This window comes from Diaphorina citri, unplaced genomic scaffold (assembly GCF_000475195.1).
Source record: "Diaphorina citri unplaced genomic scaffold, Diaci psyllid genome assembly version 1.1 scaffold1492, whole genome shotgun sequence".
NCBI classification, from domain to species: Eukaryota; Metazoa; Arthropoda; class Insecta; order Hemiptera; family Psyllidae; genus Diaphorina; species Diaphorina citri.
Window position 1 is genome coordinate 52,866 of NW_007378918.1, and position 24,419 is coordinate 77,284.

Consider the following 24,419-nt stretch of genomic DNA (forward strand, 5'->3'; position numbering starts at 1 on the left):
AGTCACGTCCGTGGAAAAGAAAAGCTACTCTTTGTATTTAACCTAACCCTATAATAACACTAATCACTGCTCTAATTGTGAAAACTCCTTCTTGCGTTTAACCTAACCCTATAATAACCAGGGTCACTGCTCGTTTGTGACAGTTCCTTTGGTAGCAATATTCCACGAACGTGACTTCTGCACAAGTACCCAAAGGTATTTTGTTCTGAAACTAATTAATACAAGCTCCTTATTAAAATTCAATTTCCCAACATACCAGTTCGGACGCATCAATCTTCAGTGACGAATGCACGCCTATGACGAAGGGCGTGGGTGTGGATAGCACATCAACCAGACCCGTAGGTAACAGGGGTATGTAGACGTGCGAATGTTTGAACGGATACATGAGCGCAGTGAGCGCCCGACATGCCTCTGTCAAATGACCGTAGCTCCGCGACTGAAATAGAATCTTGTGCTCTGTCATCACCGCACAGAATAGAAGGAGAACATTACGAATACCTGGAATAGAATAGAATTGATGGCATACCTATTGAAAATGCCTTTGTATATTAAAAATATTGCCAAATTTCATTAAAATAGGACAAATCAATCAAGATTTATGGTAGATATGGAAAAAGTAAACAGCGAAACAAACAAATTTACTGAAGAACTAAAATCATGGAGAGATAATGAAACCACTGATAGGGTTCGAATCCCACCATCGACAAGAATTTGTACTCGTTTTTCGATTGCAAATATTTCAACGGGTTATGATGGCATACCTATTAACATTATTCTTACCGTTTCTATTATTACTGGATACTAGGTATTTGTGTTTTTTTTTCTACTCCGACTCGAGTTTCGCCTATCTTATAGGCATCTTCATGGGAAACTGACTATTGGGTTGTTGTTGTTGTTGTTGTTGCTGATAGTGACAATGGGGGTGGGGGTGTGTATCTAAGGAACCAGCTGATTTATGATCAGGTGACAGTACCCCCACCCCCATTGTCACTATCAGCAACAACAACAACAACAACAAGACATGCGTCTAATGTAGCAGTTGTTTTATTGCTACGAAATAAAAAACGAGGGTGGAACACTCATCTTTGTTTTTTTTTTTGTTTTTTTTTTTACGAAATCGTCGGTATGAGCTTCTTTACCCCTTTATTTGTTTGTTTGTTTGTTTGTTTTTGCTTGTTTGTTTGTTTTTTTTTTTTTTTTTAATAGCCCTCTGTCTTTGTCTAAATGTAGTCCTGTATCAGCTCACCTAGTTGTTGGAAGAGCGAGTACACAGCCGTATGAGTGACAGGAAGGGTAGGTGACAGAGGGGGCTGTAGGGCCTGTCGGTCCTTTCATTGCTGCGAAATAAAAAACAGGGGTGGAACACTCGTCTTTTTTTTACGAAATCGTCGGTATGAGCTTCTTTACCTCTTTGTTTATTTGTTTGTTTGCTTTTTTTTTAATAGCCCTCTGTCTATGTCTAAATGTAGTCCTGTATCTCACCTAGTTGTTGGAAGAGCGAGTACACAGCCGTATGAGTGACAGGAAGGGTAGGTGACAGAGGGGGCTGTAACGGGGGTGGAACACTCATCTTTTTTTTACGAAATCGTCGGTATGAGCTTCTTTACCTCTTTATTTGTTTATTTGTTTGCTTTTTTTTAATAGCCCTCTGTCTATGTCTAAATTATGTAGTCCTGTATCTCACCTAGTTGTTGGAAGAGCGAGTACACAGCCGTATGAGTGACAGGAAGGGTAGGTGACAGAGGGGGCTGTAGGGCCTGTCGGTCCCCCGCCCCTATAGAGAACCTCACTTGGGGCCCCCCAGGGGGCGGTACTTGAATACAACCCAGTATATTTCCTATCAGGGTCTCCAGGGGCACACTCATGCTTTCCAAATACACCGAGTATATGGTTCCTAGACAGTTCTGAAAATGAGAAACAAAATGGGTTAATCCAGTGGTAACGCACTTGCCGAGCAGGAGGTCCCGGGTTCGATTCTTGCAGTTGCAAAAAAAAAATGAACTCACATTTCGCGATTGCAAATATCTGAACTTTGAACGGGTTACTTTCTGGTGTTCTTTTCTTGACCCAGCATTAGCACCTAAATCGCCCAAATGAGAAGTATTATGTCTCCTGATAAGGAACATACTACGTTGAGCGTGGTACGACACAGACCACACGAGTCTGATGTAGCAGTCGCTGTTTTACTTACCCTCATCATCATGTTTCTCAATCCTAGGATTGTTACTTACCCTAAACGTTTCAATATAATCTAAGCGAGACACAAGCACCAGACACTTGGGTGCATACATAATGCTGTGATGTTGATTTATAGAGCGAGGAGTGTGCTGTGTGGCGAGTGCGGATACACTGTGGTGCTCACTCTCTATCGTATCTTCTTCCTGGAAGCAGAGCATAGGAAAAATCTTGTAAAAGAGCAGGGTTAGGTACATCATGGTACATGTCCTTTGAGAATAGGAAAAGGGTGTGTTGTATTCATCGATATAATCACTGTATATTGTAGCTCACAGCCAGCTAAGTCAGCTGGGAGGGGTCCTTTGAGAATAGGAAAAGGGTGTGATGTATTCATCGATATAATGACTGTATATTGTAGCTCACAGCCAGCTAAGTCAGCTGGGAGGGTAGCGCGTCTGCCTTCTAAGCGCTAGGCTGCGGGTTCGATTCCCACCCGGGACGGATTTTATCCTAAACAGATAAGCTTGATAAAGAGAACCAAAAAGGCAGATATATTTTTTTTTCTCTTGGAGGGTTTCAGCAGTCATTATATATAAACAGATAAGGTTTCTAAACGGGATACTAAGTATGTCGAGTAGCATCATAACAGGTAGATAGGGTTCGTTATCGGAACGAATAGAAGATATCTTGTTTTCCTTCTCTCTTCGCTTTCGGAACGATAAGATTTTCGTTATCGGAACGGAACGTGGGTTCGGAACGTAATTTGAATGAGCCCGGAATCGGAACGTGATCGGAAGATTCGTTATCGGAACGAACGATTCGGAAAAAATAAGAAAAAAAAATCTTGACCTTGACAGTTCCCTCTATCAAAACTCTTGAAAAAATATACATCACAGATTCTTTATCATTTATCAGTTCATGGAGATTCCTTTAGTAGAGGATGATATCGTTCCTCTATCAAAACTCTTGAAAAAATATACATCACAGATTCTTTATCATTTATCAGTTCATGGAGATTCCTTTAGTAGAGGATGATATCATCTACTCTTCATACCTCGCAACCGTTTTACAATGTACACTTCTTTGTGGTAAAGTGATACCTTGTGGTTTTAGAAACGTATCCTTAATGAACCAATTTGATATTTTAACTCTTGAAAAAATATACATCACAGATTCGTTATCATTTATCAGTTCATGGAGATTCCTTCAGTAGAGGATGATATCATCTACTCTTCATACCTCGCAACCGTTTTACAATATACACTTCTTTGTGGTAAAGTGATACCTTGTGGTTTTAGAAACGTATCCTTAATGAACCAATTTGATATTTTTATAAACAGGGTGTTGCAACTAGTTTACCGACGAGGCAAGATGCCACAGAGTAAAGATTAATTTGAATGAGCCCACCCTATACACATACTATAAACAGGGTGTTGCAACTAGTTTACCGACGAGGCAAGATGCCACAGAGTAAAGATTAATTTGAATGAGCCCACCCTATACACATAACCCAGATGGTCAGGGTTCACAACTCAGGTTGTGGTTCTGTTGGAAATCCACAACACAAACAACAATCCTTAGCTATAGGTAATACGTTTCCTTTGTCCTAGGTATTAATCGAAACCTTCAGAGAATCAAGTTCCTAAACCCATCAAGAAAACATCTAGCATGTTAAAAAAGGATATCAATTGAATCATACACGATTAGCCCAGTCCCTGAACACGGGATAGCAGTCTAATACTCGCGTCGTGAAATCACAGTCTATCAGCCCGCGTTCCCCTAGAAATGCAGCCTGGAGAGGAGATGGAAGAGGATATCTGATGATTATCTTCTTTTTGAACGAACGATGTGAATTCTACTATTGAACTTGATGATTTTCATTGACTTCATTTAGGTGTTTTGTTCGTGCTTCAAACCATACACAAAAAGCCCACACTGAGGCTTAGGTGTAGGGACAAGCAGCCCCAAAACATGGGTTAAGCTTATACGAATCTACTCCATTCTTCGATACAAAGAAAATATATTTTTTTTTTTCCCCTTGGGATCGAACCCAAAACTTAGAAATGTGATTCCGTGATTTGTTGGGCCTCCTGTTTTTTTTTTCTTCTTTTTTTTTTTTTTTTTTTTTTTTTTTTTTTTTTTTTTTCTTCTAAAAAAAAAGCATCCTCATGAAGGAAATTTCCATGTCCTTCTATAGGTACTTTTGAAGATTTTTAAGGGTATAATGTATATGGTATAACAGCCAAGGTTATTAATGAAGGGGGTTATAGCTTACATATATATACATTCGGTGACCAGGTCGTTCATACATCATACCATACACCATACTGTTAGTTTCCAAATCTTGTGCGGGACTTTTCTCGGAGAAGTTCCTATGCGCGGGACTTTTATTCGAGAAACAAAGGTAAGTGTAAAAATAACATAAGTAAGTAAAAGTAAAGAAGAAACAACATACTATCCCATTCAATCTCACCTTATGGAAGGTAATCACAGGTTTGGGCACAATCCGTATGATGGTCAAACAAGACCTATATCCCTGCAGGAGTTGTGCGAACGTCCGCAGGAACACGGCCCTGATTTCCTTATCAATCAGAGCAGGATGCGAGGGGCGCGAAGTTATAGGCGGGGGGAATGCAAAGTCCGCCGTGGCCAGTTCGGTTTGCAGGACGAGGGAGAGGGACTCAGTGGTGTGGGACAGGAGAGGTTCGGGGAGGAGGTAGATGGGAGGGGACAGGGAGCCGGGCACGATGATCGCGCCCCCGTCCAGATCCGCCACTATCACGTCCATCTGAAGGAAAATGGAAAAAACATTGTGATATAAGTTTTGTTTTTCAATTTCCTTATCCTATAGGAAGGAAAGTAATGTAATCGGGTCAATTTTTTTTTCTTCTTTTTTTTTAATTTGTAGCAATAGAACAACTGCTACATTAAGCGGCATCTACACTTCAGTCAAGTACAGTCGTATATATATATATTTTTAATCCTTATATCAAACATGTAGTCCCATTGTCTCAACAATTTAATATTGCACAACCCCGTATTCCAAACACAGAGTCGAAGTTCGAAAAAACTTTGACTCTGCCGGCTATCGAACCCGGGATATCTGGTGTACAGACCCAATTTGATACCCAGTTACCCACTTAACCACGTAGGTTGTTTAGGAACAAAGGTATTTTGTTCTGAAACTAATTAATACAAGCTCCTTATTAAAATTCAATTTCCCAACATACCAGTTCGGACGCATCGAAAAACTTTGACTCTGCTGGCTGTCGAACCCGGGATATCTGGTGTACAGGCCCAATTTGATACCCAGTTACCCACTTAACCACGTAGGTTGATTAGGAACAAAGGTATTTTGTTCTGAAACTAATTAATACAAGCTCCTTATTAAAATTCAATTTCCCAACATACCAGTTCGGACGCATCAATCTTCAGTGACGAATGCACGCCTATGACGAAGGGCGTGGGTGTGGATAGCACATCAACCGAAATAAGCGATTTTCTCCATGATGAAACAATTCACCCCCCTCCCTTGAAGTTTTCTCGAGGTCCTACTGCACTTGAAAGTGGCATGCTGATACTCGTATCTCGTATTGTGTTATCATTCCGCTCTGAACATTAATAACAGAAAGTGACATGCTAAAACTAGTAGGTACTGTACCTACACTGTTATCATTATCACTCCTCTATGAACATTAATAACAGAAAGTGACATGCACACAGCACGTTGTGTAATAGGTCGACTCGTGACCTATTTCATAACTAGGAGAGCCTAGACTAGACCACCAGTACAAACAAGTAGCCATTGTTCCTATCAAGTTCTAACTGTATAGGTGTTTGTTTTCATACGAGAGAAAAGGTCGGTGATAAAATGTTATCTGTAGTTAGGCTGTGAAATTCCTTGCATAGGCATAGAAGGCCCCTTACACAGAGGAGTTAGATAACCAGCATCAACCTGTCTTTACTAAAATAAGCACCTGAATTTTTAATGGCATCTCTAGAGTTAACTAGTGAAGTAGGCTTCTAGAAAATAAAATAAAATAAAGCAAAAACAAAAAAAAGAGTAGGTAGGTACTCACATTGTAAGTAAGTACCTGAGCAAAAAAAAGTACTTGAAACTAAAAAGAATGATAACTTAGCCAGACTAGTTAGCTTAGTTGGTAGTGCGTCTGCCTTGTAAGCGCTAGGCCACGGGTTCGATTCCCACCCAGGGCGGATTTTATCCTGATGGGATAATGTTTGTTCTCGAAACGGCTGGCTTTCTCCTATCCTGTCTCTCTTCAATTTTGGGATGATAAGACCATAGCAGTTTCAGTTCCCTCTGTCAAACCTCTTAAAAAAATGATAACTTAATAGCACCCCCCCCCTTTTTATCCCTCCTTCCCTTGCTCTATCTTTCTTCCTCTTAATATCTATGCTATCAATAAACAAGGACAAAGAGGGGGATCTGGACATGGAGAGGGGAAGGGGGGATGCAATCAACTAATGTATAATGTCCACTAATAATACATAGAGACATAGACCATATTAATGTCCACCACAGTACAAATACATAGCCCAAATGAATCAACTAATGTATAATGTCCACTGTGTTACATACAGACTGAATGATTGCCCATTAGCTCCACATCCCATATGAAAAGGAGCAATAAATAACAGTGAACAATTCAATTGAGTCAATTACACTCACAGGCTTCTTCTCACTTGATCAAATAAACTCAGAGTGCCTTCACTAAAAACAGGACTGGATAAACTGAGGGAGATTTCTTTAGGCCAGTGAGGGACTACTCTTTCAACTGTTAAGGTCATTACCCCTTCTCACTTGATCAAATAAACTCACAGTGCCTTCACTAAAAACAGGACTGGATAAACTGAGGGAGATTTCTTTAGGCCAGTGAGGGACTACTCTTTCAACTGTTAAGGTCATTAGTCATCCATTACTCATTACCTTCAGGTTTCATGTGTTTTTTTTTTTATTTTTTGCTGGAATGAAGAGATTGTGTTTAAGGAGGGGCAACTCTAGGTAGGTAGGTACCTAAACATTTTCCCTTTCAAATTTTAATGACAACATTCAAAGGCCTTCTTATCTGCCTTTACTTACCCATTCAATGCCATCTATGAATGGTGTATCACTCCAGTCTTTCTCAGGGAATCTCTGCAAAATAATCCCTTTGCTTATTCCTCCTCCTGTAAGACAAAACATTCAAGTTGATATGAAACAAGCCACAAAGTATGCTAATTGGGGAACTATGTATATGATCTGATGTTGATGATTTTTATTATCAGTATAGGTAGATCTTATTTTAATTTTTGTAGGTAGATAGATACCATTTTTTCTCTTGCTCTATTTTCAAGTTTCTCTTGCTCTATCTCCACATTTCAACCATTTGTCCTCTTTTTATTCCATTTTTTATTTAACATCATTTATGACTAATCCTTACAAGCTTTTTCACTAAATGATTCCCAAGACCCCAAGTCATACAATACAAAGTTGTTTGGAAAATCCTACTTATTGCTCCAAGAACTAAGTAAGAAAGAATAGTTATGTTATGTACATTATTGAAGGTCTAATGTTGTTTTTAAGCCTTTGAACCTTCGATTAGAATAGAATGTTCTACTCAAGTGAATTTACTGATAATGGAAATTGGGAAGCAGCCAAAGATCATTCTATTTTCAGGTAGAGAGAAAGTGTTATTTTTTACACTTCAAATCTCCAGTCATATGCATGACTGCCTCAATGCACACAATGTTAGGTACCCTGTATTTTTTAATCAAGCTTTATCATCTAGTAATTGTTAACCAAATACTATCACCCAGCCATAGAGCTGATAAAGTTTTACAGGTACCTAGTTGGAACAGGTACTTTCTACATCCTAGGAAAACTTACTTTCTTTCTCATGATCAAATCCCACCACAACGAAATAATCAGCCAACCGAGCCATAGTTTTTTACAAAAGTTCCGATGATTAATCCATGTCTAATATCTCTCATCACAGTTTAAAATTTATTAAATAAATTATCAATTAAAAAAATAGAAAAGTGGAAAAAATAAACACTTCAAATTTGAACACTGTGGACTTCTACTGGACGCCATCTTCCATTCCAGATTTTCATTTCAATCAAGCTCGCGAGTTGTACCACTTCCTTTTCGAACGCTTACGACGCACGGAAGCATTCAAAAAACTTTCTGAGTTAAAATCAAAGTTGGATTAACTTGAGTTGGAATTTTTGCTATTTTTTCTTTTCGATTTAGGACTAGGATTAGGTACTGTTTTTTATCTCTCTATTTTAAAATACATTTTCTCCTCGTAATGAGATTAGGGAATCAATAAAAAGCACCGCTACTCTGAATTATTATTTGTCTTCGAAAGGAGTTTTCATCGCGACGGATCCCATTGCGTTTGAAAAACTCTCATCGCAAAATCCGTTGATTTTACAATCTTTAAACCGGAGCAATTGGTGAGTTTTCAAACATTCAAATTCAAACGCTAATCAAATTTTCAAACTAGTTGGAAAACGGAAAACCCAAATTTTTATTTGCTGCTTTTCAGTGCTTTTCCGGTTTTAGTGGAGGCTGCTGAATTTGTCTACGTGTACTTTGAGTGCTCTTCTAAAGAATCCGTACTCTTCATTCTCCCTCTTGGCCTCTTGAAGCTTGAACCTCACTTTAGATTAAAATTGATATCCTGTGATTCATCTGATAAGCAAAGCTGTAGGTGGGTAAGTCCATTGACATGAACGTGAAATCCGTTGATTTTACAATCTTTAAACCGGAGCAATTGGTGAGTTTTCAAACATTCAAACGCTAATCAAATTTTTAAAACTAGAAAAATTTGGAAAACGGAAAACCCAAATTTCTATTTGCTGCTTTTCCGGTTTTGTGGAGGCTGCTGTATTTGTCTTTGAGTGCTCTTCTAAAGAATCCGTACTCTTCATTCTCCCTCTTGAAGCTTGAACCTCACTTAAAATTTGTATCCTGTGATTCATCTGATAAGCAAAGCTGTAGGTGGGTAAGTCCATTGACATGAACGTTAATCAATAGACGAGACGGAGTGACAAGAATTTTCAAAACTAGAAAAAGTTGGAAAACCGAAAACCCAAATTTTTATTATTTTATTTGCTGCTTTTCCGGTTTTAGTGGAGGCTGCTGAATTTGTCAATTTGTCTACGTGTACTTTGAGTGCTCTTCTAAAGAATCCGTACTCTTCATTCTCCCTCTTGGCCTCTTGAACCTCACTTTAGATTAAAATTGATATCCTGTGATTCATCTGATAAGCAAAGCTGTAGGTGGGTAAGTCCATTGACATGAACGTTAATCAATAGACGAGACGGAGTGACAAGACTTAACTTTAAACCATGTTTCAAGTGTTTCTTACTTCTAAGAATGCTGAAACACTGTTTAGGCATAGGTAGACTTATTTATGCGAGGGTAAGAAATTGGTTTTATCCCTAGGGCTGGTTGAGAGGCTGACAAAAACACCAACCCCTTTACATGAGAAAGGCCACAAAGAAAATAAATTCAAAGTGTGGTGTCAGGTCATAGATTGTCTATGATTAGAACACTTAAGCCATAGGCGGCGATAGAGGGGGGCTTGGGGAGCTTAAGCCCCCCCAAAGTTATCAGGGCCTCTTACACTAGATAAAATTGGATTTCAGAATAATAATCCAAAACAGATTAGAACACTTAACTATTAAAAGTGTTCTAATTCTTACTCATCTGCACTCATGTCCAAATGTGTAGATCATAATCTAGCTAAAGAGGAGAGAACATTTTTTGGCTAGTAAGAAGAATTGATCAAAAGAAATCCTTTATCCTTTAGAGGACCTAGTATTCTAGTGTTGAAAGTTAAAACACCTATTTGAAAAAGAAAAAAAAATCCTGTATCTATTTAATAATAGCTACTAGTCATCTAACCAGGAAACTTGGATTTTTTTCCCCCCCAGATAAAATGCTAATCTGTTTGTAATACTCTTGGAAATTAATCTGTCCATAACTCCAAAAGTCAAAGTTTTACCATGGCATGTGAGGAGTTCATCTATTCTGAAGATAATTTCAATTTAATGTCTTTCTGGAGTGACAAGACTCAGAGCAACTTTGAGCAAATTCTACAAGACACATGGGAAGCCAAGCTGAAGAAGAATGTCTTCCGTTATAAGTTGAACATCACTCAAAGCAAAGTATTGCCCGGGAAATATAAGTTTGTTTTAAAAGTAAGTTTTTTCAAAAGTTTAAGGAAAGGCAGCCTTCCCACCAAACTTGAATACTAACTAATGTAATGTCCAAGGTTCAACCCCCCAGTGGAAATTTGTTTTTACACACTCTGTTTTCTACATTAATTGGAGGGACTACAAAAAAAAGGTAATTAGGTCTCTGATACAAAGTTTGTTAAGTAGGCACTTACTTTATTTATTTCAGCTAAATCCTGACAGAGTAACAAACAGGAGGCCTCCTGCAGAGCTTAATTCCTTAAATCAGAAATTTGATGAAGAATGTCTTCCGTTATAAGTTGAACATCACTCAAAGCAAAGTATTGCCCGGGAAATATAAGTTTGTTTTAAAAGTAAGTTTTTTCAAAAGTTTAAGGAAAGGCAGCCTTTATTGCCAAGTGAGTATCCCACCAAACTTGAATACTAACTAATGTCCAAGGTTCAACTCCCCAGTGGAAATTTGTTTTTACACACTATGTTTTCTACATTAATCATAGGATTGATAGGGGGGTTGAGGCAAAAACCAGCAGTTGTCCCCTGTCAATCATCTGTTGGGGGATTGGAGGGACTACGAAAAAAGGTAATTAGGTCTCTGATACAAAGTTCGTTAAGTAGGTAAGTACTTATTTCTTACTTTATTTATTTCAGCTAAATCCTGACAGAGTAACAAACAGGAGGCCTCCTGCAGAGCTTAATTCCTTAAATCAGAAATTTGATTGTTTGGTTGAGATGGTTGCTGCGCTTGGCGGTATTTTGACCGCTTTTGGACAGATTCGACCGATTTTTTTTGGCGGTTTTCAGCTATAGCGACCAAACGGTTCGAGATATTGTAAAAGTTAGAGTAAAAGAACACTCAAATGAGCATCATTCAATAGGAGAAGGAAAGTCGTGTGATGTTCACACCAGATTTTTTCATTTTGTCTGCCTGTTCTGTTTGTTTTGCCAAAACTCTCGAACGGTTTGTCCAATTTTGATGAAATTTGTTAGAAGTGTTCAACTTTTAGAGAAGATTTTCCTATTAAATTATGGATCGCACCCTCGAAGGCCTCTTCAAAATTGTTTTCCCCAATTCCAGAATGACATTGAATATGTGATGTTAGCTTGAACTCAACAAAGAATTTTGGTCGTCAAAAAAAAAAAAGATGCTTTACTTACACTTGATCTATTTTATTTTTTCAGGACTAAAACGGGTTCTCTATGATATCAAGCCAGCCATTTGTGAACTGTTTGGACATATCACTGTCAAAGGTAACTAAATACTCACATTACAGATTTCTGTGCCATCTTGAGATTGCACGTTGAATAGCACCAGTTCCTGATGGAGTTAAGCAACGCTACACGTAGTTGGTATTCGAATGGGAGTCCATCCGTGCAATAGCGTGTTACTGACTTTTCCCGGCCCCACTCAGGCTGAATGAAGTTAATGCAAGGCGGCAGTTAGCTTGTCACCGACCACTAATTTTTAACGCTAAGGCCCTTCGCACATTGAAAGTATAGAAATGATGTCTGATGAAACAGTTCCTCTAAATAGTCTAAATGTCTGATGAAACAGTTCCTCTATCGTCGCGCGTCTACGCTTTCAATGAGGAACAAGCCTAATACTTTCTTGTTACTTGGATTTCAGAGCATTCGGAATTCGAGTCAATAACGGAAGACATAGTAGCGGACATGTTGCGAAATCTGACTGCGGAAACATTTGAGAAGGTGTATGAATCTGTGATGAACTTATATCGAGATCACGAGGATAAGAAAATGTGAACAGGAATGCGAACATTAAACAAGGCAAATATGAGCAACCATCGAGCGGTCAACACAACTGATTCTCAATCTGGAGGTTCCGGGTTCGAGTCCCAACCACACCGAATTTTTCCGGTTTCAGGGTAATTCTGAGGAGAATATTAAAGATTGCATGCTTAATAGTGTTAAGCGAGTAGGTAAGTGAGATTTACCTATAGTAAGTAAAGATAAAAGATGAAGAAGAGGTTGTTATGAATTTACAAAATGCTGTGATAACCACAAAGGTTGTTTTTAACTTAAATAAAAAAATAAATTCTGTTTTATTGTGGAAAATATACAAAGTGTTTAAGTGTTACGACTTTCCTTGACTGCCTTGACATACGAGTATTACATTAAGAAAGAAAGAAAGACGGGTGATTTGATTTTCTAGCTGTAAAGAAAGGAATTTTGTCCAACAGGACTACAATATGGCCTTTATAGGAGACCAGTAGCTGACACCCACTAGCCTCGCGTAAATCAACCATACGAACTCGTTAATCTTCGTAAACCTATTCTTTTTTTAAAATTGGCGACCATCGACCATCCTTGCTATTCTGACTTTAGCTGACAGCTGCCCTGAATAGTTCAGTTGGTTTGGAGAACCATATCCTAAGGTTCTTCAGCTCTGATTGCTGGTTGACATCAGAGGAAGAACATTCACTATCAGGTAGACCTGACAGGTCACCCGAGGCACTTATTATTGCTGCCATACACTAGGAACAAAAGGTGAGCTGGCATAAAGCCTGATATGATGTCAGTTGAGAGAGTTTCCTTTTATTGTGGAAAATATACAAAGTGTTATGACTTTCCTTGACTGCCTTGACATACGAGTATTACATTAAGAAAGAAAGAAAGACGGGTGATTTGATTTTCTAGCTGTAAAGAAAGGAATTTTGTCCAACAGGACTACAATATGGCCTTTATAGGAGACCAGTAGCTGACGCCCACTAGCCTCGTGTAAACCAACCATACGAACTCGTTAATCTTCGTAGTTCGTAAACCTATTCTTTTTTAATATTGGCGACCATCGACCATCCTTGCTATTCTGACTTTAGCTGACAACTGCCCTGAATAGTTCAGTTGGTTTGGAAAACCATATCCTAAGGTTCTTCAGCCCTGATTGCTGGTTGACATCAGAGGAAGGTCATTCACTATCAGGTAGACCTGACAGGTTACCCGAGACACTTATTATTGCTGCCATACACTAGGAACAAGGTGAGCTGGCATAAAGCCTGATATGATGTCAGTTGAGAGAGTTTCCCACGAACCCTCACGGATTGAAACCGAGCTCAGTGATCCAGTGTTATTTCGACATTAGGATCTTCTTCAAAGCATTGATCTACCATGTAAGAAGTGACTTGTTCCAGGCTAGGCGGATTCCATTTGGGTGACTTATCCTTGTCTATCAGAAGAGCGCGTACTCCTGAAATCAAAACGTACAAGATATAATAGTAGGTCTTTCGGTCTGCCTGGTTAGCTTGGAGGGTGGTGTGTCAGCCTTGTAAGCGCTAGGTCATGGGTTCAATTCCCGCCAGGGACGAGCTTTATCCTAAACATCAAACTGTTGGAAAAAGAGGAAGGCATTGCGTTAACCTAATCATCAGTCTTTTTTTTACTCGGAAGTCTCGGAACCAATTTTGTGGCTAAATGCAATCTTAGTTAGTTTGTTTTGGAGTGCACTACATCCTTCACTGATAGTGTTCGTTCTCGAAACGGCTGGCTTTCTACTATCCTAATCTCCGTCTCTCATCGATTTCGAGACCATAAGACCTCAGCTACCAACGCTGCATAATGGCACAAAGAAAATTGACAAAGAAGAATAGTTACAGTTCTCTCTATAAAACCCCTTGGAAATAAACTCACCTTCATAGAAGTCCGGTGAAGACTTACTTCTGTGTTACCTTAAGATAGCACGTTGAATACACCAGTTCCTGATGGATCACTGAAGTTAAGCAACGCTACACGTAGTTGGTATTCGAATGGGAGTCCATCCGTGTAATAGCGTGTTACCGGCCCCACTCAGGCTGGGTGAGGTTAATGCAAGGTGGCAGTTAGCTTGTCACTGACCACTAATTTTTGACGCTAAGACCCTTCGCACATTGAAAGCATAGTCACCTAAAAAACTTAACCTATGGAAATGATGTCTCTATCGTCGCGCGTCTACGTCTACGCTTTTTCCACCGGTTTGCTAGGGGTCACCGACACGGTTTCGAAGAAGCTCAGACAGCTGCAGTAGTGCGGGTTCGCATCCACATCTGTCAGGATAGAGACGAAGAATCGGGGCTCCTGACGTTCCGTGGATAACGCCCAGCCCTGCGGCTGACAGAACTGAAACAGCAATCATTTCAATTTGAAAATATGACTTTATTAACTTTATTTGTTTTTACAATGGAGGAGTTGCAATTGGGAAAATATTTTTAATAAAAGGTCGATTCCTACGTAAAAAGTTGTGAAAAATCCAAATCTGAGGTCAAAACTCCGAAAAAAAAATACGTCAAAATGCGCAGAAACGCTTGCGCACAAACAAACGAAGCGGGAGTCATGAATTATGACGTCATCGCCTATGGGAGCGTATGCCGAAAACATTTCAATTTGAAAATATGACTTTATTACTCCCTAATCTCAAGTTTATTCCAAAAATTCAAATATAAAACCATGCCAGAATAGTTAGCATTGTAAGCGCTAGGTCGCCGGTTGTAGGTTCGATTCCGCCCGGGACGTTATCCTAATCAGGTAAGGTTCGTTCTCGGAACGGCTGGCTTTCTTTTATCCTGCCTTCCTTCTCTCTTCACTTTCGCGGCAAAAAAAAAAAAAAGACCTTAGCAGTTACAGTTCCCTCTATCAATCCTCTCTTTAAAAAGTTTTTCTTCTGTAATACCTAAAACGGCATAGCTTTTGCGACGTGCAAAATAAGCGATTTTCTCCATGATGAAACAATTCACCCCCCTCCCTTGAAGTTTTCTCCAGGTCCTACTGCACTTGAAAGTGGCATGCTGATACTCGTATCTCGTATTGGGTTGTCATTCCGCTCTGAACATTAATAACAGAAAGTGACATGCTAAAACTAGTAGGTACTGTACTCTGTTATCATTATCACTCCTCTACAGGTCCTACTGCAGTTGAAAGTGGCATGCTGATACTCGTATCTCGTATTGTGTTGTCATTCCGCTCTGAACATTAATAACAGAAAGTGACATGCTAAAACTAGTAGGTACTGTACTCTGTTATCATTATCACTCCTCTATGAACATTAATAACAGAAAGTGACATGCACACAGCACGTTGTGTAATAGGTCAAATCGTGACCTATTTCATAACTAGGAGAGCCTAGACTAGACCACCAGTACAAACAAGTAGCCATTGTTCCTATCAAGTTCTAACTGTATACAGTCATGTGTTACCATTACCACTGAGAATACTTGGAGACTGTTTGAGGATGCTCAGAACATGAGACATCAAACATGAAGCTGTGACTTTATTGTTGACCACAAAGTCAATTGACATTGCCTGGAACCCATAAGTAAAGTGGCATTTTGGTGGAAAAAAAGAAGAAGAAGAAGCATACCCTGCTCTAAGACCATCCAAATTAGTGAGCATTATCTCTTGTTTTCAGATCTAGTCATAATCAATGTAAGTCCCCTGGACACTTACCATTGTATGTTTGTACCCACTGTCAGTCAATGCTTGAATCAAGTTGTCACCCTTCAGTCATTACGCAAAGCTGTTGAAATCATGTACTTAACACAATCTCCGTAAGTTCAATTTTTCTCACCCCTTGTTTTAATGCATCAAAAATTATCTTGGATATTAGATGTCACAAAGAGGGGTATCAAAGATATTTTACATCACACAACCTTGTAACATTTATTTTTTGTGGTAAAGCAGAGCTTTTTTCACAACTTTTGTGGATATCACAACATTACTAAGTGCCTCCTTTGCAATCAATTTCCATATTTCAATAATCTTTTTACACTGGTAATGCCGCCACAGGTCACTACTCGATTAATGTAGCTACTCAATTGTCCTCACGAAGCTGAGTGCACCCCAAACTCCAAGCACAGAGCCGAAAAAAACTTCAGCCCCGCCGGGAATCGAACCCGGGCCTCGTGCGTGCAAGACGTAGTGTGATACCCACACCCACTCGGCCACGGAGGTTGCTTGTCACATTGTTTATTGACTATACAAAATTTAAAGGTATATTTCACGTGAATTTTTTCGGGATCTAGAGGTTCTACAGATAGGAGTAAAAGAAAAATCTGTATGTCCTCATATTTTGAGCTCTTTTTTTTTAAAAAAATTTAAGTTAACTTATTTACCAAGCACATGTGATCTACTGTCATGAAAATGATTTTTTCATTATTTCAGGAGTTTCAGGATAGGTTTCAACTCGCTCTGTGCGTTTGCCTCTCTAAATCATCTCCATTATCACTGCTACTATCTGACAAGCAAAATGCTACTGGAAACCATACCGGTCAAACAGTTACAAGGTCCATGCTATGTGTTGCTTGATTATCCTGCCCGGGGGTTTGTGTTCCAAATCACCTCCGTTCAGAATTATGTTCAGCAAATCAAGTAAGTGGACAAGATTTTACTGTCACTTTGAATTTGTTACAAATGTGGAATGTTGTTAAGAAACAGTTGCTAAAAGAATCATGTCTCCATTATTTATCAAGATACATCTTCTTCTTCTTTCTCCTCAATCCTAAGATTGGTTGGCAGCTCTCCATTCCGATCGATCTGATGTCTTCGCTTTCATTACTTGATAACTGGTATCAAGATACATATACACGATTAAAAAAAAAAAAAAAAAAAAAAAAAAAAAACCTCCCGACGCTAGACCGCGGGTTCGATTTCCGCCTAGGGCGAACCTTTTCCTAAATAGATAGGTAAGGTTCGTTCCCGGAACGGCTGGCTTTCTCCTATCCTGTCGTTCTCTCTTCAATTCCGCGAAGATAAGACCTCCGTTTTTACAGTTCCCTCTATCAAACCTCTATTCTATTCAACGTTTTTATTTCAGATCTGCCTTCCTCCTGATCGAGTATTTCCAGAAGAACGGCGAACCTTATCCTAAATAGATAGGTAAGGTTCGTTCCCGGAACGGCTGGCTTTCTCCTATCCTGTCCTTCTCTCTTCAATTTCGCGAAGATAAGACCTCCGTTGTTACAGTTCCCTCTATCAAACCTCTATTCTATTCAACGTTTTTATTTCAGATCTGCCTTCCTCCTGATCGAGTATTTCCAGAAGAACGACATTGCCCACAACATTTACATGACTCGCGGTTTAGCACTTGACTCACAGTCCGAGGCTCTGAACTCGCAGGTTCTCAACAGTATGCGAGATGTGATTAGGATTTATATTTGGGCACGGAGCTCGAGTGCAGGTAAATGATGAAACAGTTCCTCTCTAAACTAAACCATGAGAGTGTTTTTAAACGAACAAGTAGGTAACTCGAGGTTTTTTACTTTCCTTATCCTATAGGAAGGAAAGTAATGTAATCGGGTCAAATTTTCCATGGTCGTGATGAAACAGTTCCTCTAAAGACTCTAAACCATGAGAGTGTTTTCAAACGAACAAGTAGGTAACTCGAGGTTTTTTACTTTCCTTATCCTATAGGAAGGAAAGTAATGTAATCGGGTCAAATTTTCCATGGTCCAACTCAGTTTCCTTCTTCCTCCTAATATCACTGTCCTTACCATGTACTGATAGCCCAACGCCTCCTCCCATGGTATAGCCATCTAGTAACGCCACATAGGGAAGTTTGTAATGTCCTATCAAATGATCCAAGGTATATTCCTGCTGGAAGAACATCCTCCCGAGTGCAGCACCTAAAGCAGGCCCTTGCTTGGTTATTGTCACTACATCACCGCCAGCACAGAATGATTTGCCTCCAGCACCTTGGGAACACAGAGAGATTAGAAGGTTAACGCGTCGCGTCCTTTAGGGCTGTTTGCCCCTACAGATAAACCTCAGAGTGGGCTTTTGTGCATGATAAGTGATGAACACAGAGAGATAAAAATCATGTAAATCACTGGAAAAACAGGGGATAAAATTTCAAGTAGTGGACTTGAACATTGCTAGGTGATAAAGCAGAATTTTTGATTTTGTCAGATCTTTGTTCCATAAAATTGCAAGCAAATGGGAGAATGACCTAATGGCCAAGTTCCCGACATTTGAAAACAACATGTACAATGTACATATTGTAGGTATTACATTACCACTGTTTTCCTCTCCCTGCCTCCTTTGTTGAATTTTCTAAGTGCAGCACCTATGGCAGGTCCCTGCTTGGTTATTGTCACTACATCACCGCCAGCACAGAATGATTTGCCTCCAGCACCTTGGGAACACAGAGAGATTAGAAGGTTAACGCAAGGTCCCTAGAGCCTAAATCCAAAGTTTCAGCCATTGGTCCGTGTGTCTGTCTGTCCTTCTGTCTGTTAACGCGTCCTTTAGGGCTGTTTGCCCCTACAGATAAACCTCAGAGTGGGCTTTTATCAAACACAGAGAGATAAAAATCATGTAAATCACTGGAAAAACAATGGATAAAATTTCAAGTAGTGGACTTGAACATTGCTAGGTGATAAAGGAGAATTTTTCATTTTGTCACATCTTTGATCCATAAAATTGCAAGCAAATGGGAGAATGACCTAATGGCCAAGTTCCCAACATTTGAAAACAACATGTACAATGTACATATTGTAGGTATTACATTACCACTGTTTTCCTCTCCCTGCCTCCTTTGTTGAATTTTCTTTTTCTCTCCTAAACTTAAGAGTTAAAGTCCAATTATTTATGAAGACATGCCTTATACCTTACCCTGTATGATGACCAGATCCTTCCGTTCCACATTCTGCCAGTGTATCAGCTTTGTGTACAGTTTCTTCGCCATGGACAGGTTCAGTGCATTCAAAGCTTTAGGTCTGTTTAGTGTGATGATACCCACGTCACATGCCTTATACCTTACCCTGTATGATGACCAGATCCTTCCGTTCCACATTCTGCCACTGTATCAGCTTTGTGTACAGTTTCTTTGCCATGGACAGGTTCAGTGCATTCAAAGCTTTAGGTCTGTTTAGTGTGATGATACCCACGTTGTTCTTCTCTTCGAACAGCACATCATCTGGTTCTTCTTTCATGGAATCTTCAATGATTGATGAAGATGCTTTGGCTCGTATGAAATTCATCATGTTCAGACTAGACATTGAGCTCATTGCTCTTCTGTTGAACTGGAAAAATATAAATAGTGGTTTAGTAAACTGTAGAACTCATTAGGGTAATTATTCAGAAGCCATAGCAATGAAAAAGAAGGCCCCTTTTTGCATTTAACCTAACCCCATAATAAAACTAGTCACGGCTCATTTGTGAAAACTTTTTTTTTTTTTACCTAACCCTTAAAGAACACTGGTCACTGCTCATTTGTGAAAGCTTCTTTTTGTAGCAATTATTCATTGTCATGGCTTCTGAGCTATTGGGGTAATTATTTAGAAGCCGCAGCAATGAAAAAGAAGGCCCCTTTTTGCATTTAACCTAACCCCATAACAAAACTAGTCACGGCTCATTTGTGAAAGCTCTTTTTTTTAACCTAACCCTTAAAGAACACTGGTCACTGCTCATTTGTGAAAGCTTCTTTTTGTAGCAATTATTCATTGTCATGGCTTCTGAGCTATTACCTATTACCCACACTTAGAAAAAGGGTTCCTATGGTGTCCAAAGACCCAGTTTAATATTATTGTTTTTGTGCTGAATATTTTTCCAAATTTAATCAAAATAAGAAAAATAGTGACAACTTGGATAAAATGCAAAATTATCAAGTTGGAACTCACTGTATTCCATGGTAACATTCTACCAAACCTGACATAAGTTGTAAAATGGGTACTTACACAGTTGAATCCTAAAGTCATCTCAACGAGAAGAAAATACTGACTCACAGCTTTTCTATGAGCAATCATGGTTCATTTAAGCCAGTGTGCTTGTAGAGGACTAGAATTTTGTTTTACATTTTTATCAGCTGATGATACTTTTATAGGTTTTATGTAGATTAAGTTTCCATAATTTTTGCCTCTTAAAGGTTTAATTTTATTTGTTTTGTGAGTGATAGGTACTGTAAGTATTTTTTTGGCTGTATCATTTGAGTTACTCTTACTTGAATGTTCGTGATTTTTGGAAAGGAAATTGTTTGTATTCAGGTTTAAATGTGTTGTTTGTTTTCCTTCCTCACTATTGCTATTTTTGTTATTAATAGTTCTATTTTTTGACATTTCATATTGATCTATTGCATATTCTAGGCTACATGCTTCTTCTATACTATCCCATACATTTTTGTAGTATTCTATTCCTAAGTGCTCAATTACTAATTCGTGTATATTACTCTGATTATTGATTGAATTTAATTCTTGGGCTATATTTTCGGAATCAGGTATATCGGATGTTGAAAAAAACATTGATTGGAAAGATTATTGCACTGCTGGAATATCATAGCATGTTGATTAAACATTTCCGTTTGTTTCCAAATCGGATTTAGAGTTGCATTTCCATCACTATGATTGGTTGTGGTGTTGTGTCGGAATGGTTTCTTGAAAAAAAAAAAAAAGGTACCTTCACAGAGCTGATATAGAGGGGTTTTAGTACATTGTTCACACCTAAAAATTAATATGAACTGCAGTAGGTAGATAAGGTTTACAGTAGGTATTAAACATATTATACTTGTCTTCTATGAACAAGGTCAGATTCTATTAGCACTTACTTGCTTTGCATAGGTAATCGTACCTATTGTCTTATCATCCTTATCAATCACAATTAACTTGACTGCGTGAGCGTGACCTTTGCTTTTACTTGACAGACTTTTGATAGTTTTGATTTATTTATCGTTTATCGGCTTTTAAAAAGCACAGCAAACACAAAACACAAATTTGATTTTTGTTTTAAAAATTTCAAATTATCGCGCCTCTGATTTACTTCCTCGTTTTGCTAGCTTCTCATTGGTGTAGAACTCGCGAGTATATTTTTCAAACCGGTATATTTATCACGGCGCGAATTTTCAAATTTATTGAATTCAAATCATGAAATCAACGACTTTCTGACTACTGATAAGAAAAAACTGAAAAACTGGTTTTACTATTGGTTAGTGGTTAGCTGTTAGCTGGTTAGTGGTGATTGGTGATTAGCTGATAAGTGATGGACGCCTCTAATGGGATTCCTCAATTTCCGTGTCTCTGACGTCAATTTAACGAATAAGGAATAGGTAGAAAAGGCAAAACCTACAGAGGTAGGTATTTTTTACTTTCTATTTTTTAGTTTTGTCTGAAAGGTAGGCAGGTATCAAGCTACCTTTCCAATGATGAAATTTAACAGGTAAATATATGGCTCTAGCCACAAGGCCATCAAAGCAGCTAAACTGCATGATCTCTTCTTGGAATTCACCCTAAAAATATTAATTCACAATTATTTCTCCATTTTCAGTTGTACTCAAGACTCAAGAATTCATCAAAAGTATACCTACCTAACAAAAGTAGGTAGTAAAAAAATTTGAAAGATGGAAAGAAAAATTCAACCTTTCCAATCAAATGAATCTATGGACCAAAATCGTGCTGGACTAAAGGTAACTGAGTAAGAGATGAGAGATGGTAGAATTAATGTATGAAATATTTTTTTATGTCAGGGATGGTAGAATTAATGACCAATAAGTTCTAAATAATTGTGATGTCTCAGGGCTATAGCTGAGTAGGTAGTTCATTAACTATGATGTTCCATTTATCACAGTTGAAACTTCACATTGTACCACTGTAGTGTTAGATTTGTTAGTTTATATTGACATTATTAGCTTGTCTTTTTTAATGTTCATATTGTGGACAAAAGTCGGTCTTAATAGACACTTTTTTTTTAGATTTTCCTTGAATTTGGCTCAATCCCTATGCCTGCCACTTGCCTTGACAGTATAGACCTAGACAATCTTGCCCAGTCTAATATAGACCCAGTTGATCTTGATGATGCTAATATTTGGATTGATATGATCAACAGTGAAGCAACAAGCTCAAGTACTAATATTTGGATGAGTGACCAAAGTCCTGCAGGTGATGATTGGGTGAGTTTTCCAACTCAAAGGAGATTGGGATTGAAGAGTAAGACAAACATCAATGTCCTAGGTTCCCAAAGTAAAAAGAAAATAAGGCAAAAGTTATTATTTAATCAGTTCAGTATATTTTATTCTTTGTCCTTACCCTACTGTCATGCTCTAAAGTCCCTTTTTCTTTATCCAATATTACTTAGTCCTTTTATCCAATCCCCTTCTTCCCTATTCAGTTTTCCCATCATCCTCTCAGGTATTTGAGACCGATCTTCATGATTGGCCTCACCAGAGCCATGACTTCACGCCTGTATTCATAGAAGAGTTTATCATGAAGACCTCCAGGTTAGACAAGGTCCACTACAGTCGTATTGCATTGTTTCAAATCTACGGTACTGTGTTTTATTGGGGACGTGTGTATGAGGATAGAGATTATAAAGAAGGTGTCTGGACTTTGCAAAACTTTCACTAGTAAGTGGGAATATGAGGGTCGAACAAAACGAAAAAAAAAAAAAAAATCAGTTGGAATGTTTTATTTGTATAAATTTATTAATTTCACCTTCTTGTTTGAGGGAAAGGGTAGTTTCTTCAGGTCAGAGGCTGCCTTTTAACTGGCCTTTCCGACTACATAGGGTTTAGATTTCAACCAACTATACTGACATTGACCTCTCACCCAGCTTGAGTGTGGGGATGGGAAAAGTCAGTAGCATGTGATTGTCCTGATCCCCTATCCACAAATGTAATACCAATCACATTCAACCTGTTAAGCAACTTTGTGTGTGGTTGGTTCAAAATAAGAAAAAATCCCCGCAACCCTTGCTATTTTGCACCATCACGTTTTTTCAACCAATGACCATCACCCTCACGTTTTTCAATTATTTCAATCATTAACCTTAGTTTTTTTCTCTCTCTCTCTCTCTCTTGATCTTCTCAGCTTCAAGCTGGGGTTCCGTCAGGATGTCGAGCGGTTCGTGGAGCAGTACCTGAAAATCTTCTCCTCGTGATATTTAAGGGTATTTGAGTGAAATTTCGAGTGTATGGCCGCCATACACGCCTTATATGGACGCTACGCCACTGCTGAAGACCCAGAAAATATAGGTACCCTCTGGTTTTTTACCCCCTCAAAAAGATGTGTTACAGGTTTAGAAAGATGTCTTCTTTCCACCTTGTATGGAAAACCATTGTCAATATTTGCTTAGCAAGTTCCAATTTTAGGGACTGATGAATAGGTCCAACCAAGCTTAAACTTTCCTTAGCTTAACCCCATACACAAAAAGCTCAATCTGAGGCTTAGATGTAGGGGCTGGACAGCCCTAAAGAATGGGTTAAGCTTCTAGGAAGCTTGAACTTTAAGGAGTAGGTACATTTCCTATTGCAAATATTTCAACAACTTTCATGTAACATGTAATTTCTCATTTCAGTATTACTGAGGCAATATGACAACAACTCAAACAGGGTTTACCGGTTTCAATACGGGAGGAACAACAACTACCACAGCTCCAACATTAAACTTTGGAAGCGGCGGAGGTGTTGCATCAGGGTTTTCTTTTGGTATGTGTTCTACAACTCAACTTTATTACTCAAAGTTCTGCTCCTCGGATAATGCAGTTTATGATAGTGTCTTTTTTGTTTCTGTATTTTTCATTAGTTTGTAACTTTATGATTGGAAGGGAACCACAAGGCAAGGTTATTCTAGGGCTTACCAAGTTGGGATAACTTTGGACAATTTTTTAATAAAGGATTTTGCTACCTATGTTTGTCTTTTATTCAAGTCAGTTCAAAATCAAACTTAGGCCCAATAATTTCTTGTTGTACTTGAGGCCACATACTTTTTTGTCTCCTTATTCATACGGTTTTTATTTTATTTTTCAGGTGGCACCAGTGCTAATCTGACCAACACAACTGTCAGCACTTCCACCGGTTTGTCATTGGGTAGTCTGCCATCCTCTACAGCCAATCAGAATACTTCATTTAACTTTCCCACCTCCACACTTACTTCTCAACCTCAACAGACAACATTCTCGGCTGGATCCAATGCAACCCCCGCCACAAACACATTTATGCCTAGCATATCAGCGGCTGCCACACCCACTTTTAACAACAAGAAAACAGTGACATTTGGGCCATCAACAGCAATTCCCACTTCTGCCCAACCTACCAATGTAACCACTGGGTAAGACAATATTTAGAAGGAAGCAAC

General features: G+C 38.7%; 5 protein-coding genes across 5 annotated transcripts in view; 3 read left to right on the forward strand and 2 right to left on the reverse strand.

The window, feature by feature from the left end:
- LOC103516122 (myotubularin-related protein 13-like) overlaps positions 1-8,255 on the reverse strand; it is a 34,939-nt gene extending 26,684 nt beyond the window's left edge. Inside the window, exons 1-6 of the mRNA XM_026828611.1 lie at positions 8,063-8,255; positions 7,277-7,362; positions 4,649-4,963; positions 2,232-2,381; positions 1,685-1,904; positions 236-498 (exon numbers count right to left, since the gene is read on the reverse strand). Of these exons, the coding sequence (XP_026684412.1) occupies positions 236-498; positions 1,685-1,904; positions 2,232-2,381; positions 4,649-4,963; positions 7,277-7,362; positions 8,063-8,117 (1,089 nt within the window). The 5' untranslated portion in view covers positions 8,118-8,255. The remainder of the gene's footprint in view (positions 1-235; positions 499-1,684; positions 1,905-2,231; positions 2,382-4,648; positions 4,964-7,276; positions 7,363-8,062) is intronic.
- Positions 8,256-8,991: 736 nt separating this feature from the next.
- LOC113470295 (GDP-D-glucose phosphorylase 1-like) lies at positions 8,992-10,681 on the forward strand. The gene is made up of 3 exons (XM_026828613.1): positions 8,992-9,181; positions 10,120-10,386; positions 10,592-10,681. The coding sequence occupies exons 2-3, from the start codon at positions 10,192-10,194 to the stop codon at positions 10,679-10,681; spliced, it is 285 nt and encodes a 94-aa protein (XP_026684414.1). The 5' UTR covers positions 8,992-9,181; positions 10,120-10,191.
- Positions 10,682-13,016: 2,335 nt separating this feature from the next.
- On the reverse strand, positions 13,017-21,072 carry LOC103516123 (3-hydroxyisobutyryl-CoA hydrolase, mitochondrial). The gene is made up of 7 exons (XM_026828614.1): positions 20,900-21,072; positions 20,863-20,866; positions 20,037-20,139; positions 19,121-19,382; positions 17,816-18,053; positions 14,023-14,051; positions 13,017-13,582 (listed from the first exon to the last, which is right to left on the reverse strand). Exons 3-7 carry the CDS (start codon positions 20,103-20,105, stop codon positions 13,449-13,451), a joined length of 732 nt encoding a protein of 243 aa, XP_026684415.1. The 5' UTR covers positions 20,106-20,139; positions 20,863-20,866; positions 20,900-21,072; the 3' UTR covers positions 13,017-13,448.
- A 359-nt stretch (positions 21,073-21,431) lies between these two features.
- On the forward strand, positions 21,432-23,223 carry LOC103516124. The gene is made up of 5 exons (XM_026828615.1): positions 21,432-21,507; positions 21,616-21,754; positions 22,040-22,237; positions 22,476-22,690; positions 23,154-23,223. Exons 2-5 carry the CDS (start codon positions 21,689-21,691, stop codon positions 23,221-23,223), a joined length of 549 nt encoding a protein of 182 aa, XP_026684416.1. The 5' UTR covers positions 21,432-21,507; positions 21,616-21,688.
- A 101-nt stretch (positions 23,224-23,324) lies between these two features.
- Positions 23,325-24,392, forward strand: LOC103516125 (nucleoporin p58/p45-like; the record flags this gene model as incomplete). The annotated part of the gene is made up of 2 exons (XM_008481079.2): positions 23,325-23,770; positions 24,092-24,392. Coding segments are annotated over exons 1-2 (416 nt in total), but the record flags the coding sequence as incomplete, so codon positions are not given.
- Between the last annotated feature and the right edge of the window lie 27 nt (positions 24,393-24,419).